General features: G+C 40.6%; 1 protein-coding gene across 7 annotated transcripts; it reads left to right on the top strand.

The window, feature by feature from the left end:
- Positions 1-249: 249 nt before the first annotated feature.
- Positions 250-20,411, top strand: NDP (norrin cystine knot growth factor NDP). 7 transcript variants are annotated; one of them, XM_085297899.1, is made up of 6 exons: positions 250-474; positions 1,462-1,551; positions 2,241-2,314; positions 3,602-3,662; positions 11,821-12,175; positions 19,371-20,411. In XM_085297899.1, exons 5-6 carry the CDS (start codon positions 12,002-12,004, stop codon positions 19,596-19,598), a joined length of 402 nt encoding a protein of 133 aa, XP_085154025.1. In that variant the 5' UTR covers positions 250-474; positions 1,462-1,551; positions 2,241-2,314; positions 3,602-3,662; positions 11,821-12,001; the 3' UTR covers positions 19,599-20,411. The 7 variants fall into 7 exon arrangements, 6 of the variants coding, with proteins under 6 accessions (XP_085154025.1, XP_085154024.1, XP_085154022.1 ...); XM_085297898.1 differs by having other exon boundaries at positions 1,357-1,551; XM_085297896.1 differs by having other exon boundaries at positions 1,268-1,551.
- Positions 20,412-20,639: the final 228 nt, after the last annotated feature.

Raw genomic sequence — 20,639 nt, 5'->3', positions numbered from 1 at the left:
TCAGGACACATATTCCACTGGCTTATGTATGCCATAGCATATATATCTCCAGATCTGAAACAATAACAACAACAAAAAAAGCCTACATTTCCTTCTATTTCCTGGCTTGCCAATAATAAGAAGCCCCTGCAGGAGGGGAGCTTGGCTGGTGGTGTTTTGTGATTTCTCAGATAACAAGAGCTTCACATTTCTGTGGAATTCCCATTTGCCAGCGAGCTGCTGCTGCCGCTGCCCTGATTGATATATGACTGCAATGGCACTTTTCCATTTGACATTCTCTCTCCCTCTCTCTCCCTCTCGCTTTCCCTCTTTCTCTCTCTCTTAAACAACAGCCCTAACTTTTGTGTGTTGCAAATATAAAAGGCAAGCCATGTGACAGAAAGACAGAAGAACAAAAGCATTTGGAAGTAACAGGACCTCTTTTTAGCTCTCTGAAGAGTTTAAGGGAAGGAAGGAGCAGTGCGTTTTCCAAAGGTAAGGACATACATCAGAGATTCCTCCAGATTTTGTGTATTATGTGGGCTTAAACTGAGCACTTAGTCTCTTTATCTGACAAGCACATGTTCTCTGTCTATCGTTTTTTAAATTAAAATGTGTTAGTGTAGAATCGATGCAGTTCTGCTACCTGTGTCTCCCTCTTATGCTCATATCTTTAATTATATATTCCGTCTGAAGGATGCCTGTATGAAAACAAATAGGTAGCGCAGTGTGGTTCTAAATAACGTGGTCAAACACCGATTTTTGTGCATGTGCAGAGCTTGTGTTTGCAACTTTGCGCTGATCCTATTTGTGTGGCTTTGCAGTGAATGGAAGTGCTGGATTCTGTCCTGAGCTCATAGAAAGAACACGAGTGTCTCCAGGACTGTCTTTGTCCCACTACAATAGGGCTCTATGAACACAGGCAAGCCTGCTAGTTTAAAACTGAACTGTTTACTTTTATTACTACTTATGTATGCTGATCTCTTGCCAGTCATCTGCTGGAGTGCTTAGAATAATTTGAAACAACAGGCAATATTTATTTCTAGCTTTGCATGTCATGCTTCACAGGAGCACTTTTAATTTGCACATTATTATTTATCCAAACTTCTGGGAAGCTTTACTGGACAGCATTGTGGATTAGGATAGATTTAATGTATGTCCTTGATTGGTTAAAAACTATGAGGAAAGCCACAGTGTTTGCCTTTGCTGTAGCACTGAGGGGTATATTTAGTAGGCAGCCTACCCCTTCAGTGCTACATATAATGCAGTGTGGATGTGCATTCGGTAGCTCGTGCAGAGGGATGCTGCGCAAGACCCCAGACCGTCTGCTGAAGGAGAGAGGGAGTCTTTCAGTGTCCTGAAACCCTTCTTTGCCAGGAGGACATTTCTCTGTGTATCAGTGTGAGAGGCATGAGCATAACTATTCTGTGTGTCATTGGGAAGAAGAGTTTCACTGTTATGAACCAAGTGATAATGTATCAGAGTATAGTGTAAATGCAGTTCACTGGAATGGACATAGCCCCGAGAGAAGCCAGCTGAGGAAGAAAGCCCCATCTCCCTAACAGGAGTCAGGTGAGTAAATTCATCCTATACAATTTAAATTAGTGAGTTCAGTAGCAAAAATCAGAGTAGCAAAGGTGAACTGTGTGAAGAGTAGTCTTAGTTATGTTTGCGTTATGTTAACTAAATGATCTGGTATCAGTAGAGCAGACTCCCACAGAATGTATGTTGGGGGATAATTTTCATGTGGCAAATCTGAATTTGCAGGACTAACACTTTTATGGACTGACTCTTCTGACACTGGCAGACAGATTTCTTATCCTACCCTACAGGTTGATTTAAACTTCTCCCATGGTCTCTGTATAGCACATCTTATTTGTTTTTACTGCAGAGAGATGGCATGGCAAGTAACTCATTACATTTTCTGCAGCTCTTTGGAGATGCAAAAATGTTTTATAAATGCTTTTATTACAGTTTCTAAGGCTTTGTAACTCCGTTCTAGTGACTCAGAGGTGGGAACACTGCATACTGGAAACAAAACAATCAAATGATTATTTTAAAATAGCAATGAGTACAAATTCATTTCAACCAGTTCTGCACTTTAAAACTATTTCCTAATGAAAGCAGCCCAGATGTATGGTGGGGTCAGTAAATGTCAATATAATAATTGCAGTGCTGTTATTTGTCCTTCCTCAGAAGCATATCTACTTTTTAGGACATTTTTTTTCTTTTGAATTGCTAATGATGCCTACTTTGCACAGGCAGTGAGACCTTACCCATATCTGTGAGCAGTTATGCACATGAATAATTCTCTTGACTTAAATAGAACTATTTGGTGAGTTATTACTTACTAGCTTCAATCAGGGGTTCCCAGTGTGACTTATACATTGACATACTTTTGCTGGAATAATAAAATTTTATTTGCAATACAAATATTATAAGAAAATGCTTTAAGATTTTCCTGTTAAAAGAAAACAAGGATGGAATAGAAGATGCTGCTTCAACTTTAGAGAATTAATTTGCTTTAGTTAAAACATAATATTAGAGGCTGTAGCTGATTATTCTAAACATAAGCCCAGATCACTTCTTGAAGGTGTCCCTTGTAGATTCACTGCTGTTGTGCAGCACCCATTCTCAAACAGATGAACGTATGCAGGCGATGTCTGCTTTCAGAGCAGGATGTCAGCCTGTGGTAGAGACAGCCCTGTGTACTGTTTGCTTAGAGAGCTCCAGCGAGCTCTCTAAGTGTGCCTCTGCAATAAGCCATCTGCCCCACCAGAACAGCCCCTGCTTATGAAGCCACCTGCATATTCTCGCTGGCTTTAGTTGCCAGGACTGCAGTATCTTTCGCCCAAAGAGGAGGGAAGGGAGGCATCTCCACGGCACATCACATCGGTGTCCTCAGTGAACCATTGGACAGGGAATACTTATGGAGTCACCTTCGTTCCTTGTTTCCCCAGGTCCCACCATATTCCCTCCCTAACTCGTCCGCTCTCAGATGAACTAGGAAGTGCTCTGGATTGTTCTGGGACCTAGCAGGGAGCTGAGTGCCTACAGTGCAGAGCCAGGATACAGTCACCAAGACATTAGTTTTTGCAAAAAGTGTGGTAGATTGTTTATTTAACCGAAAGAAAAAGGAAAAAAATCTTTCTCAACTGCTACAGTTGTTATTACAATTGTAAATATTATAGATTGTCGTATAACAAATATTACAAATTCCTCTGCCTCTAATGCCTTGCCAGTTGTCAGGAGAGATCTGTCTCTGTGAATTTTAGAAAAAATTTGCTACCTGAGAACATGCCACAGTTCCATGTCACTTGAGTAACCCACCTCTGACTGTGGCTGAATGGCCACATCAAAGACAGATATAGAGACCCTGTGCTAGGAAGCCATGAGGTAACCTGCTGTCATGAAGGATTTTTCCCAACCCCATCAATTACACTCGCAGAGTCTTTAGAGTTTGTAACCTTTCCAAAAAACTCTTAAAAATAACCTCCTTACTATTGTAACCCTCCCGTATGCAGCCAGTCCTTTCACTGAGCCTGCTCAACTTTTGCCCTCTGTGATATCTTGTTCCATTGGATCATTGTCAGTTGCGTAAACATGTGTTTCTTTTCATCAGTGTTAAACGTGCAGCCTCTCAGCTCCCCTGCCCTTCTCCACATTCTGGTATCTCGGGATGGGTGAGTAGCCATGTCCAGTTCATCTTTTCTCTGCTATCTTTCGTTACTACCCACTTAACAAGTCATTCACTAAAACTCAGCACCACAGCAAGAGAAAAAAGGGTGGCTGCCATCAGATTAGCTCATTTGCTGGAGTCTCTTTGGCCAAGATCACCCCACTTTGCCGCTGTTTTATGCATGCATAGGAAGAGATGCTGTGGTCTGTGCTATGATCAGCTGTTATTTCCTTTTTATATGTGTCAGTGTGGAACATATTAAAATTTCTCAGTAGTGGTATGTTTGGAATCCCTCTGATGCCCCACCTCTAACTTAGCAGAACAATAAAAGCAAGGTTGGAGTAAGCCTTTGAGCAGCTGGCAGTCTATATATTCCTTCTTTTTTCACATAATCTAATTCAGACTATTATCTGGGTAGCAGTGGCACTACCACTTCCAGACACCATCAGTGCTTGTCCTATTTACTGGAATTTCATTGTGTAGCACAGAGATCCTTTCTGCCACAGACAAGCATATTCTTTCTTCCGGTATCACAGTATTTGGCTGCTGATGCCATGGAGACACAGCTCTGAGGAATTCCACTCCATCATTATTTTTCAGCTACTCTTTGTTATTTTCTATTTACATCAATCATTGTTATAGTTTACGCTTGTCACATTTTCATGCTTATTATTACTGAGCTGCAAACTGTGTCAGTATGGCAATGAGGAGGCAGCACAGGTTATGTTGCCCTTTAAGACATGTGAGTTTAGGATCTGAGTTAATGCCTCAGCTCTGGTTTGGCAAAGGTTAAGCATACCATGGCAGTGACAATCGCATTACTGTCATAGCAGCACAGCTCAAAGAGAGCGAGACCTAGGGGAACACTGTTCCCCTTGTTAAAAGATATAAAATTATTATCACGAGCCAAATGCTCAGGTCTCTAATTATCAGAGGGAGAAGTGTATGGACACTGGTCTGAATTTTGTCTGTGTATAAAGTAAAAGAGGATTTCACCCCTGGGGTCAGGAAAGAGGCAACATCCCTGTTCAGTCATGAGCTCTCACCAACCTGCGTAGCACTCTCTGCTGGTACTGGTGGGAGGGATGTCTTTGCCTGGTATTAAAAAGCAAGAGATTCATTCTTAGTCCTACAGCTAATGATAACTACAATTACTGTATTCTCTAGGAAACACATTAAAGTGACCTCCAACTATCAGGCATACAATCTAACAAGAGGTAGAGAATGAAAAATGCCCACCTGTTTGTAAGGCACTCCAGCAGGTACAGGACACATGCTCTAATGCTCTAGACCTCTCAGCAACTTGTAATTTGGCCAAAAGTAATTTTGTCTTACATTGGGTCATAAGACTAAAGTAGAGGTAATTACTGAAGCAAATCTTATAGCTAATGCTTGCCTAGGAGTATGTGCACTTTACCTTACAGCTACCACTTGTTGATTTGATGCCTGTGAGAGAGGGAACATTATTACTTAAATTGCTCAGTTCTGCATGAGGTGATGCCATCCAGCACCTTCTGGATGAAAAAGTGCAAAACTGTATTCCTCTCAATTCCTGTCCCATACTCAAGATCAGGACTACTCTGACACTCAGTAAAACACAAAAATAAAGAAAGGCTCCAAGGTTCGCATCATCTCTCTCCATTAAATGGCTAGAGGGTTCATGACAAAGCTCAACCAGCTCCTGAGCTCATCTGAGTGACATTTTGTACATGCCTCTAATGGATCTATTTAAAGTTTCCTGGCAGTAGGAAAAGGAAAGAATAAAAATACAAACACTTTTTTGTCTACCAATAGTTATTCTTTGTGAGTGTATTAAAAACTTTTCTCCATTTTTGTCTCTGCCTGTCTGCTGGCAGAGTGCCAGCTTACAGTACCCACTGCAGTTTATTATTTCAACAGCATAGCAGAAACATACTATTAGCTTTCCCCCCTTCTCTTTGCTACCTGAAGGACAGGAAATATTCTTGGAAACTTAAATTAGCTGAGCTTCACTCTCCTTTTGAAGTGCTGTTCAGCTTAATTTTTTCCACTTTATGCACTGGGTCTCAGTCTTGTGAACACTCACGGCCTTACATGAGCAACCATGTTAAAGTCCAGAGAGCCAGTCCTATGCCTGCTCCCAAGTGTGAAGCCAGCAGAGGAGATTTGTATTACATTTGTGCAATTACTGTTCATGTTTTGCTTTGTATATTGTCTTCCTATTTTTTCAGTCTGCTCACAGGCTCAAGTACTTTTCTTCTGAAACATTAAAACATTAGAAAAACCTCAGAGCAGTAGATGATGTGTATGAGTTTCTTTGAATGACCATCACAGTGTCTGACATTTCTGGTTATTCAGAGGTGGTGCCCATTTTCTCATCTTAGTTTTTAAGGGGCAACGTTCTCTAGTTGCTGGCTGGCAAGCTGTAAGACAGTGCAGTCTCAATAGGACCAGATGTGCTTCCTTTCTGTGGACACCCAGAGGAAGCGGCTTATGAGCCTTCCTTTGGGTCTGTTTTCCTTTCTTCTGCCTATTTTCTTCCCCTTTCCTGTTGCCCAGCAGTTGTCACTAAATCTGACCTGAAGTGAGCTGCCTGGCCTTTTTCTCTTGCCCTTTACAGCCTTGCACTGCTTTTATGCTGTGGGTGTGAAAATCTGCATGGTGGGTCAGTGTGAAGAAGTTCAGTCCATGGTGTCACTTCAGGCTTGCTCACCCGTGCGAGCATGGTCACCCCATTCTGTCGCAATGCTCCGGGCCCTCTGCCACTGCTGTGGCTGCTCAGGGCAATGCCACTGACTGAAACCAGCTTGGTGGGCAGAGCCCTGCCCATAGGATGGTGATGCGTGACCCTCAAGCTGAAACTAGTTGGCAAGCGATGGCATGGGCTGCGGTGCTGCCAGGTGTGGGGCAGTGGGGAGCGATAGCACAGGTTTCAGGGCAAGGGAGAGGAGGAGACAGCTGGGGGCAATGGCAATGGGCACAGCCAGACCCAGCTCAATGTTACATGGTGGGCTGATTGCACAAGGTGACCACAGTGGGATGCGAGTTACTTACACACCCACAGCAAAGTGCTGAGGGTGTCAGTAAGAAGAAAAACAGCCTCTCCCTGTCCTATCCCCTAACACCCATGTGCTGCCCCCAAAACTGGTATATAACTGGGTGGATGGACCCAGATGCATCCCATACAATAGATGATAAATTCCTGTTGATGTCAAAGGGGACAAGCTTCAGTGCAGTCGTATGTCAACAAGGCAAATGCTCATTTAGCACAACAAGGCCTCAGGGAAGCATTACACTTATTTAGACCTGCAAGAATCACACTCCAAATATTTAGTTTGGTATTTGCCCTGTCTTGGGACAGGAATTAACCTATTTGAAATGTGCATGGAGACATTTTTACAAACACACTTGAGTTCTCCACGTTCACCTGTTACTTTCTGGTTGCCATATGGATGTTCAGTAACTTCGTCATGTGTTTTGAAATTAGACTGCATTGTGGGCAAGGATTTTGAATGCAAATATAGGAGGCCACACAATCCAATGCTGGAACAGAAATGCTTGCAGTAAAATAATTAAAGGGAAGACAATCACAGTTATTTACAGAACTAAAACATCCACTGGAGTTGATAAAGTTTCTCAGTCAATTTATGTGAAAGCAGGATCAGGCACAGCATTTTAATAATCTGTGCCAAGAAACATTCCTACACACTGATATACTGTCATCTCTTCTGTTAAATTGCTCAGACGGTCACTTGTATTAGTTTGTCCCACAGCAAACAGTGCTTTCCAAGGAGCATCCTAGCATGGCATGGAAGTTTGCATACATTGGAAGCCATATTGGTGCTGCGGAGAGCAACTAATAGCCTGGGAGCAGGCTACCCCATGCCACCTGGCTGCAGGGCCAATAGCCACTCCATGTGAGTTTAATTTCCCAGTGGAGAGGTAGCCATAGAGCAAAATTAGGGCTGTGCACATGCAGACTGATGTACGCCATCAAGATAGTGCTAGTGAAAGGGCAGTCCTGCTGCCACTGGCTTCTTGCAGCGGTGGCCAAGCATGGGATTTGCACACAGGGCCCCGTAGCCCAGTGCAGAGCTGAGGTGTGGATAACTCATTTCAGGAGCAGAAATGATGGTTCTCTGAGGACACTGAAAGCTCTGCTTTGTTTTCCAGAGATCGAGGTGATGGGGTTGCTGCGGGCCATGCTGGCCCCACAGCCAGCTGGTGGCAGCAGCTGGAAGTGGGGTGCTCCCTTGTGCCCATAGCTGTGGGGTTGGGGCTTCCAGCACCTCCCTGGCCTCCCAACCCCCTTTTGTGGCCCTTTGCATGGAAGTAGAGAGTTTAACCCTGCTGGAATGAACTGTGATATAACCTGATAGTGTATTTTGACCAAAATCATCATTTTGCATTCAAGTCCAGATTTTATGAGAGTAAAAATTCTTCAAATTCTAAACTTTCTGGCCTAAACTTTTAGAGCTATGATAAAGTTCTTGAGAAGTCAGTCCATTTTATTTTCACAAAGATCAATTACATAGTTATATATATAAGGTTAGTGACAATTTTTTTTACAGCTGGAGTTTGGAGAAACTCTGAGCAGTGTTTTAACTTTTCTATTTACATAACAAATTCAGAATGAAGGAACCACATGGTAGGATCCAAGTAATTGTGTTTACTAAATATGCACAACATGCAAGGCCAGGCTTAGTTATATATATACACACGCTGCTGCTCCAACTGGATTTTGGCAGCTTCTGAAGCTTAAAAGACATTCAGTGAATTGAATTCACCATCACCATCAAGCAGGACTCTCAAACATAGAAAATACATGGCAAATGAAGGCCAAGCTGAACATACATGCATGCCTAATTTTTTTCAGGGGTTGCGGACAGGGAACAACTAAGTAGAAGTACACCATAAATGAGCTTTTCCATTGTTCCCTTCCTATCTTCTGGCACAAAAGCTGTGCAGATCCAATAGATTTTAGGAGAATTCCTCAAGTCTTTATTTTTTTCCGAGATATATAGCAAAAAGGATTTTCTGTTTACATTCTCACAATGTGAGTGGCTAAATAATTCCAGATGACGGAATTTCTCTTCTGTCCTAAAAGCAAAGCAAAATCTTAACTTCCACTGTTATCTAAATTATTCTGAGTATGATGATAAATGTTTATTTCAGCATTCAAAATGCAGTTAATGACTATATAAAGTTTGAAAAATAACCTTAACTCACCCCTATGTTTAAGTGCAATACAGTTGTTGATTACGTGTTCATATGGTCTTTCTCTAAGATCTCTTCTACTTTTGTCTGCCTTTTACGTAACAGATATAACAGCTTTAAACATGCTATGTTCATAAGAATTCACAAAAATTAATTATATGGAAAGAGCATTGCAAGTATATTAATACCAGATAGTAGCCATATCAGTGAATTCTGTAAAATGGGAAGTAGTAATATCCATTGTTAGGCCACATATCTTTTAGCCAATTTTAAGTCTGAGAGTATGAAGTCACCTTAGTATCTTCCTCTTTATGGTATGCTGTAAAGAGGAAGCATTTTTGCTCTCTCTTTGTTAGCTTGGCAGATTGACTATTAGCCAAAATTTTTCACGTAAAAAGAAATAGTAGGGAAAAAATGACTTAATTAAAATAGATTTTTTCTGTGTGAAATTTTTGATTTTGATAAAAAGAAGTGTATTTTCCAAATCAATCAAAACAAAAAATGTCATCCTAAGAACAATTACAATGATTAATGATTACAGGTTTACTTGCATCTTTTGGTCAGAAGGACAGCCTGGATGGTACAGATATTGCTCCTGATATCATGTACTGCATAAGATTTTATAATTTCAGACAGTATTTCAAAAGAAATACAAGTTTAAAAAATAATTTTAGTTTTAAATAAAATTCCATTGTAGTATATCAACTGGAAATGGAAAATGTCATGTCAATATACTTAATCATAGTGATGAACCTGAGTGAAAATATTTAGACTTCTGACCCTGATTTAAAAAAAAAAAATATTTCTGCTCCAAACTCATGCTAATTTTGAAGTATTTAAATGACCCTATGATTTTTTTTTTCAGACAGCTCATATTGAGCACATTTGTTTGGATGGAGAGGTAATTACTGGGTGTGTAATACTGGGTTAACTATGTTGGAGAGAGTCCTTGCCAAGCACAGAGTTCTGATTAGCCTCTTTATAAAGAGGAATGGGAATGTAGGTAAAAGATTTCTTTTTTAAAAAAAGTGCATTACTCCTGGTAATACTTCTAAGGTTCACTAATGCTTGGGCATTATCTTCCTGAAATACAATGATAACATTTCCACTCTGTGAAGGACTCTGTCCCAATTCCCATGAGTGAGAGATTTCTGTCTTATCTCGTTTGGAGGAATATTTATTGAGATCAATGAGACTAAACAAATGGATCTGTGATCCTAAATATTTAGTGCTGTTTAAGCTCCTTCTACTGAAAACACATTGTATTTTTTCAAAGCCATAGCCACTGAAAAACATCTGTTTAGTGAAATATATCCAGGTCATAGCTCAGACTCAGGGACAAAAATTATTATCTATTAAATATACATTCACACCATTTTTCTTTTTCTATTAAGGCACATGGACAATAGCTTTAAACCCAAAAAAGGGTTTTAAAAATGTCTGATACACAGAGCATCCCTAATTACATTTCTTCTCAGCATGAAACTTTGTATGTCACTTCAGCCTGACAAAGCTTGACTTCCAACTTGGATGAACTCTGGAACTGTTTATCACTGCTATGCACTCGTCTTACAAAAGTGTTTGAGCAAGCTATAAAGCAATCCACAAATCATTAAGCTCTCTGGTGGAGAGGCCTCATAATTTCAAGCTGTTTTGGAGATGAGTATCAGTCTTTCTAAAATATCGCCAGCAAACCAGAAAACATTTTTGAAAGAGGCTTGTATAAGGCAATAAAGACACACATCTTCTCTTTAAATAGGCAAGATGTTCTGGAAGAGTATTTCTGTATGACTAGTAAACTTGTTTTATCATAAGTTTCTTCTGAAAGTACTCCTGCTTTTAGCTTTACTTATGACTGTTCTTTGCTTTGTCAGGTTATATTCAGATGGATAACTCACAGGTCTTTCAAGTTATAGCTGTTTGTAGTAAAAGCAAAATTAAATCATCCATATAAGACTGTTGGCTTGTAAGAATGATCAAATGAAGAGGCTCAGGGAAGTGCCCTTCTTTCCATGTCAGCCCAGAGCTCCAGAGAGCATTTCAGTGGTGGCTCTGTGTCTGTTTGCTGGGGGATCTCTCCCGACTTCCACTGGGCACCAGAAATCAAGATGACTAAGTGGCAGTCTGTGTCACTCTGTTGACATACATTATTTTCTCAACTGATAGCTGGGGTGTACTTGGCTATTATGGAATATAATGTATTTTTCAAATCCTGCTCTTTAATTAATGAGGAAGAGACTGAAACTCAGGAAGTGCAACATGGTAAGTAAGCAAGTAAAGAAATGTTAGTCTTTCTGTGTGTGAATGTGGCATTCAGGAAAGCAAGGGAGTAAGAGCCCTAGGTAGTCCCCTGTACAGTACAGGTAGGTGCCCAGTGAATTTCCTGAGAAGCTACAGTGCTTGGGTGCCTTGGCTCAGCCTCCTGTTGTCCCATTGCTCTGGGCAGGCACCTTGTCCCTGCAGCGTGTTGGGGGCGGGAGACGGACATGCTGCCCCTAGAACCTGGGATCAGACTGCCTCCATCATCTCCATTTGTTACTTGGGCCAGAAGTTCCCCTGCTTAACGCAGGAGGCGGTCTACCCTTGCCCCTGCAAACATGTCTGTCAACATTTGGGAGTGAATATACAATTCTTACAAGTTGCAGAAATCTCTGATGTGTTATAAATCACCAGTTTAATGGGAATCTATTAGGGACATCATCAAATAAAAAATACTGGTACTGCAATATTTGTAGTATTAAAAGTTAAAATGTTCTCCTTAGTAAAATGATAGAGCAGTGGTTAAAGCAACAAGGCCTTGACCTCTCCTTCCTAATCCCATATACTATACCTACTGTGGGAATGATGTTCACTCAGAAAGTGTATTTTGGCTAGTAAAAATCCTATGAGCCTTATTATTATTTATGTTTGTTTTTCTCCAGAGTTCTTTTTAGTCAGAATTGTAATTTATGTTATTTTTATCCCAGCTATGCAGGAGATTCTTTGATGGATTAAAATCTCAACAAACTCTAACTCAAGAATAAGAATGACAGCTAAGAGACTTAAACCTGACTTTTCACCATCCTGGAAAGGAACTGGATCTCAATATTTAGAGTTTTTTTAATACTCTACCTCCCTCTGCTGTTATCACTGAGAAGTTCTTCAACAATGGGAAATCATGTACTTGCAGCTTCTATTTCCATGCTCTCTCTCCTGGCAATAATGGGAGACACGGACAGTAAAACAGACAGTGCCTTCATGATCGACTCGGACCCCAGTCGCTGTATGAGGCATCACTATGTTGACTCTATCAGCCACCCGCTGTACAAGTGTAGCTCGAAGGTAAGGACTTCTCTCATCCCCTGTAAGGAGGATGCTGCCATCAGCAGAGTTTGGAAAAAAAGCCATGTTGTTTAATCATCTCTACATAAATTCCTATCTACCAAAATAAAAATGTTTAGATATGCAGACATCTGGACGCATAGGTCAGAAATGTATGGAGAGAAAAAGTCTCATGATTCTTTTCACATTTTCAAAAGGATAAACAAGCTCAATGATGTAAAACTAACATGCAATAAACTACAAGATTAAAAGGAGCAAGTTTGGGTCTCGGCTGCTATGCGCCAAGGAGATGGGCTGGTTCAGATGTTTAGCTCACCCCAGTTAACCCACTTCTTCAAGTGAGTCTTTAATCTGGAGTACATAAATTTAAAGCTTTTCATTGGCTATGTACTGAGGTAAAGAATCAAGCTGTAAAACGATAATGAAAAGAGAATGTAAGAAACACTGCTAATCTTTTTTCAGTTTAGTATCAAGGTCTTTGTTTTCACGCAGAATGTCATTTAGGATGTTTACTTTAGGGCTTAGAAGCAGAAGAAAATACAAAATTGCCTTTCATTTGAGATTTCAAGCTTGAAAAAAATTGTGGCAAAAAGGTTTAGTAGCCTGGATCTATAGCCTACAGTCACTGATTTCATTGTGTGGAGAAAAACAATGCAGACAAACGATGGGGGTTAATCTCTGCTGGTCCCTCTTTTTCTTGTCCTAATTTGTTCTAACTGAGTTAACCCAATGACTATTCAAATGTATAGTCTCTGCTTTGACCATCCTTCTGCCTCTTGGAAAGTGAATTGCCTTATTCACTCAGTTCCCTAGATCAACAAAAGAGAACACCAGTAAATGCTAACGCTTCTTCCAGCTTTGCGTTATGTATGAAAGCTACAGGCCATGGGTGTGTGATGGAGTTTAGGACAAGAAGGCTGACTGCAGTGCTGCCCAGTAGCAAAAACCAGCAGCAGTCAGTCAGGGAGCATTTTAGAGGAGAGGATGCTTGTGCAATGGTAGCAAAGACCCCTCTTTCTCTACCTGAATGCCTTTGTGGGCAGAGTGAATTCTTTGCTTCATGTGATCACTGCAGGGATGAGGTATTTCAACTGACAGTAGTAGCACATTAAATCTAAAATAAAATGCAGAGAGAAGCATCAGCAGAAAATAATAGCCCCTCAACAAGCAGAAAACAACAGCCCCTTACGATGCCAGGATGGCTGCTGGGGAATGGTTCCTGCAGTGACTGTGTATGATGGATGAAAGGAAAAGGTAGACTCTGGTCTCCCTTACACTAGCTTCACACCAGTACTGCCTGCCTGGCTTTGCATGATCACTCTGAATTCACAAGGATGTGAGACTGAAGGGTTTTGCCTTACTATTTCTGAATTTGAACAATAAAAGCACATAAACCCAGCAATTCAGGGGAGACTTGTTCTCACTTTTGGCCTAAACTAGACCCTTTTGCCATCTGGCTAACATCCAACATTAAAATACATAACTGCAGAGATTAATTCATTTGTGCAATATTGATTTTATTGCAGGTGATTTTATATTGATGAGAAATCTGGATGGTGGAGGTGGTTCTTCCTTTTTTGCAGGCAGCGATAGCAGCCATCCACTCCTAGTGCTATTAAAATGGAAACATCATTGCCATCATGATAGTTTGGTTGAGCAGGGTGGTGCTCCATCCAAGTAGCCTTTAGTCTCAGCCTGCTGCCCTGCTGGAGGGCAGGAAGAGCTGCAGTTCAATGTGGTGCGTGAGGATGGTAGGTATCTGAGGTTGGTAGGTGGCCCAATTTGGGCCCTGCAGGACCTTCAGTCTCTAGCTTTGGGTAAGTTCCCCCTCTGCCCTCAACAAGCAAAACAGCAAATGAGTAGCAAATAGCAACTTTACTAGGGCTGTGAGAAATGCAAAATATGACAGCTCTGGGTACATTGCCTCAGACAGAAGCCGATCAATACAACTGGTCCCAGCCCAGCCCCAAAGGCAATTCAAGTCTAGGAGCATGGAGGTGGAGCTTGGGGCCAAATTGCTCCTGGCTCCAGGCCTCTCCTCTCCTGCATGCCATCTCCCACCCACCTGCCAGGAAGTAAGGATGGAAATCCACCAACTACTTAATTTCTTAGCATCCCTAATGATGGAGAAAAGCAGTTAGGCCTTTAGGAGTGGAACTAATGGAAATGAATACAAGGAAGGTTTTCTAATGAAAACCAGATTATTTCAAAACACAACTCTGAGAAAATGAAACTGTTGACATAGAAATTTGTAACTTTAACTGCAAAAATGTCCATGACATTTTAAAAATCAAGTATTTAATGGAAATCATATTTGAAAAAATTACCACATCTTTTGACTTCCCAAATTCCACAACAGCTTCAAGAACAGTTTTTTAAATGCTGTAAGTTGAATGGACTTTCTCATGAAGTGGAAAATGAAAACCGTTTCTGTACAATGTGAAACAGTTTTGACATTTCCTAGAAAACTTCTGTTTGTTAAAACAAGCTCTTTTTTTAAGATCTCAGAGATCTGAATCATTCTGCTGGATGTGTGGCTTCTGGTCTGGATTTAGCATATAAACACAGAGCAGTATTAGACTTGCTAATGAAAATTAGCCACAGTGTCTGTTCCAGTATGCACTATAATAAAATATAAAAGACCAGTATTAGACTTGCTAATGAAAATTAGCCACAGTGTCTGTTCCTAAACACACTGTGAAAAAACACAAATCAAAAAAGGGAAGGTTCTGTTTGATTAGCTATGGGAACTGTGGTACCTCTTGTTTCCACTGAGTTTCCATCGTGGAGCTTGGACTGATAATTTATGTCAAGCAGAGGCTTTGCTCTTTTTTGGTACGATGTATTTGTTCTACAAAACCATCCTTTTTCACTCTGTACATTTTCCCTTTTAGCGCAGCACAGAATTATAGAAATTAAAAGTGGCTTCAGAAATTGCAAGCCATATTATATTTGCCATCCATCTTGGTTAAAAAAGGATTATGTCCACTGTACTTCTCTGTGGAGGCTGCCAATTGTACCCACATGGGAACTAGGTTTGTTACATTCAGAAACACCTACCAAATATAATTTAATAATTTAAATCCCTCTTGCCTGTGACCTCAAGCAGATGTTGAAAACAGATTTCCAAATATGAAAAGCCATTGGAAATGTATTCCATCGTAGTAACAGAATGTGTAAGAGACACCAAGGAGGAAAGAAAGAAGATAATTTGTTACTGAAAAAATGTTCTCTACTGACTCAAAAGAAGTATTTGTGTCAGCTCATAAGGTACTGACCTGATCACTGCTGGATCCTGCCTGACCTCTGTCACTGAGGCAGGCTGGTCTTCAATGTGCTGGACTGCCTTGCTTCTGCAATCAGAGCATTCTGAATTACGATATTGGTTGTCACGAGTATTTCTTCCAGATGTGCCAGAAGAATGCTACAATTGCCAGCCTAGCAATAAAGAATCCAGGTCAGAGAGACACAAACAATATGAAGAAAGATTTAGTGAATGTTTTGAAGATACTAGTAGAGGTCAGGGCTATCTCATGAGATTTTCCGTAATTCCTGCTTGCAACTAGGCCATGAATATGCTGTGGAAGTCTGTTCTCATATATTTCAGCACATCTGCTTTCAGGCCTCAGCCAGTTGCTGATGAGCGCAAGAAAGAGGACTACAATAATAATAAACCAGTTTACAACTTCTAAATTTCTAGAATATGGCTTGAGTGATTAGAGTCAAATATTGTCTAAATCTCACCTGTTATAAGAAATGCTCTCTTTCTTGGCTATTCAGATACCTGCGAGACTGCAGTCTAAATAAGAACACGCATTTTCTTAGCTGGTCAAACACCACTGCACTGGGGATCAAGAATCCCCCACTGCATTGTACTGTACTTCCGGGAATAGCATCACAAGGTGACATGCACAGGCTTATATGTGTGGGGGAGGAGAAGAGCTAAAAGGCATAGATATCAGGTTATAAAATACCCACACATTTTTACTATATATACACTTACTGTATTACTGTGCTATGCCATCATATCATTACTAATTATTTAGGCGATAATCTCTATTCTGCTATAGTATACGATGCAATAAACAGCTGGTGCGATTGATTAAATGGCAAAGTAAAGCTTTTAAAGTACATGCTATTTCCAGCTCATTTGCACACCTGCCAAAATTTACTGGTGGTGGTGTAGATTTATGAGGAGGACATTAAGATATGCTGAGGACTTCAGGTTAGTTCAGAAATTTAGAAAGCCATCAAAATAGGAAGCCAGAATATTTTTAATCCTGCAAAATTGACATGATACTCGTGGTGCAATGCCCCTTATAAAAACTTACACTCTAACCTAAAAATAGGGCATAAAACCAACTCTGTAATTTTACATGAGATTAATACTCATGTAAGAGTAAAGAAGAAAACCTAAGTAGCCAGCATAATTTGAGATAGTTAGAGTCCTCACAGAATGAAACTCATTTTTAAATACAAGGCTTACTAAGCAATTATAAAATCAGTTACATATTGAAAAAATATTGACTATTTTTGCAGAAGAAAGCTTGCTGTTAGTAAGAAATCTATCGTGACACTTAGATACAGGAATATCATATAATTTTACCTTCTAATTACACTGTTGCAACTCTTCTGCAGCCCTCAATCCTGTTTCTTGTTTTCTGGGGGAGTGGATTGGTGTTTTTGACAGTACCTGCAGACACAGGAGCATGTGTGTGGCATCTAAGTGTAAGAGTATTAGCAGTGACTAGCTGTCCCAGCTCCAGAGGCATCAACTGCTACATGTCACCTTCATCACAGAGCGAAGTATGATATCATATTGGGCTGAAATCACTGAATCATAAAAATATTGGTTGGAAGAGACCTCTGGAGATCATTTGAACTTCCTAAATGGCAACTTGTGGTTGTTGCCCTTGCTTTAGAGTCTGCCACTGCTGAGCCAAGTTTGGCTCCACTGCCTCTATGACTCCTCTTTGAGCCATTGCAGATTGCTATATGATTGCTCCTTAGCTTTCTCTCCAGGCAAGCAGTTGAGAATAGTCTTTGAAAAAGAGTACTAGTAGTTTGGTGAACTCATCAAACTGGGGATCTAAAGAAAGCTGTCAAGATGCTGTGAAGCGAACTAACTGTTTTAAATGCCCTAATCTCCTGTCTTTCATTTGCCATACACACAGACTTAGATACCAATGTAACTCTTCACCAACTACCTGTCTACCACTACGAGAAAAGAGTTTTGTTTATCCAGGGGATGCAAGTGGCTCTTTATCTTTTAGCAACTGGGTCTTAGTAACTGAAATAATTACCCCTTTCAGTATTATTGTACATAACTAAATATGCTGGTATTAAGTAGCTTGACATAGCTTATGCTTGAAAGGCTGGGATGTGGCTGAATTACACACGGAAATTTCCTTCTCATAGAATTTCTACTAACAGCTGAAGTGAATTTGCTTATGAATAGGCAGCATCACAGGAAGGGGACAATAAGTTTATGCTATGAGTCATGAAGGATACCAAATTTACTGAGGAGCCACAAGAACCCATCTCTTAAACTGAAGAAGAAGATGATCCCAGTCCCTGATGATTAACTCATGAAGACATCTTCATTGTGCTCTATTTGTGCATTGTGCATCTAACATTGTGCTGTTAACTGGAAGTTCTAATACAATTCCAGGCAATCCATTTAAGCATGCATTATTTCCATGAGTCATTTTTAGGCACTGTACAATGTACTGCTCTTTACAGGCAATCAGTACCTTTCCCAAGGACATTGGCAATGCTGTTATTTTCCGCTTGATATCAAGAATATTCTTTGTCTCTCTCATCTTTCCTCATGATTCTACCTAAAGAAGAATGCTTCTGAAAATTAAACATTTGGCATAACTACCCACAAGATTTGGTGATTTTCAGCTGGTTAAGCACATGTAGTGAAAGAATTTTAGAAGTTCTATACTGTAAAATATTTGCTGTCATATTTGTAGTTGACCACCAGATGTGCGTGCAAGACAGTTAAAATGTAATTTTACTCTTTGATGACACGATCAGAGTTACTACATTTTTACTCCCTGCCTTCTCACTTCTATGATATTTTTCCCGTGTTTGGATGATACAGTAAGTTGTTTTAGAATTTGTGTTGGTTAAACAAAATTGGTTCATCTGGACTTAAACAATATTTCATTCCCTGTGACTTTAGACCCCTAAATCACCTTAAACACCTAAGTGTTTAAGCCTGCTCAACATTCATCTCTAAAGGGCCTTAAGAGGTGTTTCTAACCACGTGTTCTGATGAGTTTCCTTTCCATGTTTTATATAGAGCTAAGGAAACTCTAGCCATTTCCACTGCTCAACATGAGACTGTTGGGAAGGGAACCAAATTATACCCCATCACAGTTCCTTAGTTCCTCCTGCTGTGTAAGTTATTTTACTTCAGTCACAGCTCATTGGGTGAACTCAGGAGGAGAATGAGGCAGCCTGTATTATATTCGTAAAAACTCACTGGTGAACTTTCATATTTGGCAAGAAGTTCTTACTGATTTACATTTTCACTGCTTTATATTACTCATGGCACATTTTATAAAGGCATAATTATATATAATTACAAATGAACGTCCACGGTGATATTTGCAAAAGAGGGAGCTAGAAACTTACTTCCTTAGAAGCAATAAATTGAGCATTTTCTTTTTATTTCTACTTTTTATGTTCATATATCTAAGTATTTGAGGGATACACTGACTGCAAGGACCAGTTCAGCTGGTCACTGCTATATAAACTCAAAACAATGGATAATCTAATAGAAGTATCAGTCTGGTTGATGATTTAAGGGCTTGACTGCCACATATCTGGGGTCAGCAAATCACAGTTGCAGTCGCTGTGTCTGGAAAACAGGGCTGCAAGCAATTGCTTTGAGCCTCAAGGCCAGCTTTCAAAAAATCAGGCCTCATACTCCTTAACAAAAAAGATGTCTCCACCCAGGAGGAGCCTCCCTGCTACCTCCTGCCAGTCCACACTGCCTCTGAGCTCCCTCAGACCTGTGTCTGAGGCCAGTCTACCATGCAGGGCTGTGTACTGTCACCGTGGTGGGGAAGACGTCGTAAGTGAAGTTAGATCAGCCAGGCTGAAAGGAGCCACACATCTGCAGCTAGCTGCACACCTACAGCCAGGGCAGAGTGTTTCCTAACCCGTCTCTGTTCATTTGTAGATGGTGCTGCTGGCTCGCTGTGAGGGACGCTGCAGCCAGACATCGCGCTCGGAGCCAATGGTTTCTTTCAGCACGGTCCTGAAACAGCCTTTCCGTTCCACCTGCCACTGCTGCCGACCCCAGACCTCTAAGCTGAAAGCAATGCGGTTGCGTTGCTCAGGTGGCATGAGGCTCACTGCTACTTATCGCTACATCCTCTCCTGCCACTGTGAAGAGTGCAACTCCTAGGGACGCACCTGCCACAGCAGTGGAGGGACAGGGATGCTGCTGTCAGAGAAGGCTCCCAAGAAGTACCCTAGGTGAGGGCAACAATTCCAGCGTACGATAACAGTAAGGGCAGGACTAATCAAGCTGGATTGCATTTAAGTACTGGAGCATAAAATATCCTGGGGCTCTGGATGGTGCCAGTACTGAAGTGCTGTCTGTGACAAAGGCAAAAGCAGGAGGACTTGTTTTTAAGAAACCTTTCTTTTTTCTGAAAGGATATTTTTGTGAGTTTCTTTTTTTTTCAGGCTCAGCTCTGACTACAGAGAGGTGATTTTACTTTAAGGCCAAGGCTAGCAAGGAAAAAGAGAAGATCAGCTGGATGACAGCACTGCACTCTGGAAGCTGGCATTTGGACAAAGGATGGACACTGGTTCTCACATATGACCTCTTAACCTATCAATTTATTCTCAATTTCTTAGTTATATTGGCCTTCAAAATGAACTGTGTTGTCAGAAAGAGTTATCTGTTACTGATCTATCAGCCAAGTGCTGGATAACTTTAACGGTGATTTAGCAGAAATTACAAACAAATCATTGGTAAGTGAACTGGATATGTAATGTAGCACTGGGATTACTCTGCCCTAGCCAGCACTGAAATGCTTATTTGCAGTGGATGGCATTGCAATTCATTGGCTGAGTGACTTTTCAAAAGTGAAATGTCATGAGACTCATTATTCCTCTCTAAAAGCCTGGAAATGTGACACATTGTATCTGTCACAAAAGCCATTATTTAAACACTAGAAACTAATCAAAGATTAAAATGACATGTACTAAACAGAGTCTTTTCTTAACTTGGGTGGATCTACTGATGTACAGAACCAGAGTCACCAAAATAATAATCAAACCTAGGACTTTCATCTATAGCACTCAGCCTATTAAGTATCACTTTTACCTTTTAAAGACAGGGAATCTGAGACCCAGGAAAGTCAATGGACATGCCTACTCTCCCACAGAAAGTTCAAGGTAGGGTTTCAATCACAGTATTATTCGCTGGACCACAAAA

This window comes from Rhea americana, unplaced genomic scaffold (assembly GCF_003343005.1).
Source record: "Rhea americana isolate MKP2758 unplaced genomic scaffold, rheAme1 scaffold_132, whole genome shotgun sequence".
Classification (NCBI taxonomy): domain Eukaryota; kingdom Metazoa; phylum Chordata; class Aves; order Rheiformes; family Rheidae; genus Rhea; species Rhea americana.
This window is presented reverse-complemented; position numbering and strand designations above follow the sequence as displayed.

What these genes read in the sequence shown, in the direction of transcription:
- NDP (XM_085297901.1), top strand. Translation starts at nt 12,002, where the DNA reads ATGGGAAATCATGTACTTGCAGCTTCTATTTCCATGCTCTCTCTCCTG. An exon ending in TGTACAAGTGTAGCTCGAAG is followed by an intron (nt 12,176 to 19,370) that starts GTAAGGACTTCT and finishes GTTCATTTGTAG; the next exon opens with ATGGTGCTGCTGGCTCGCTG.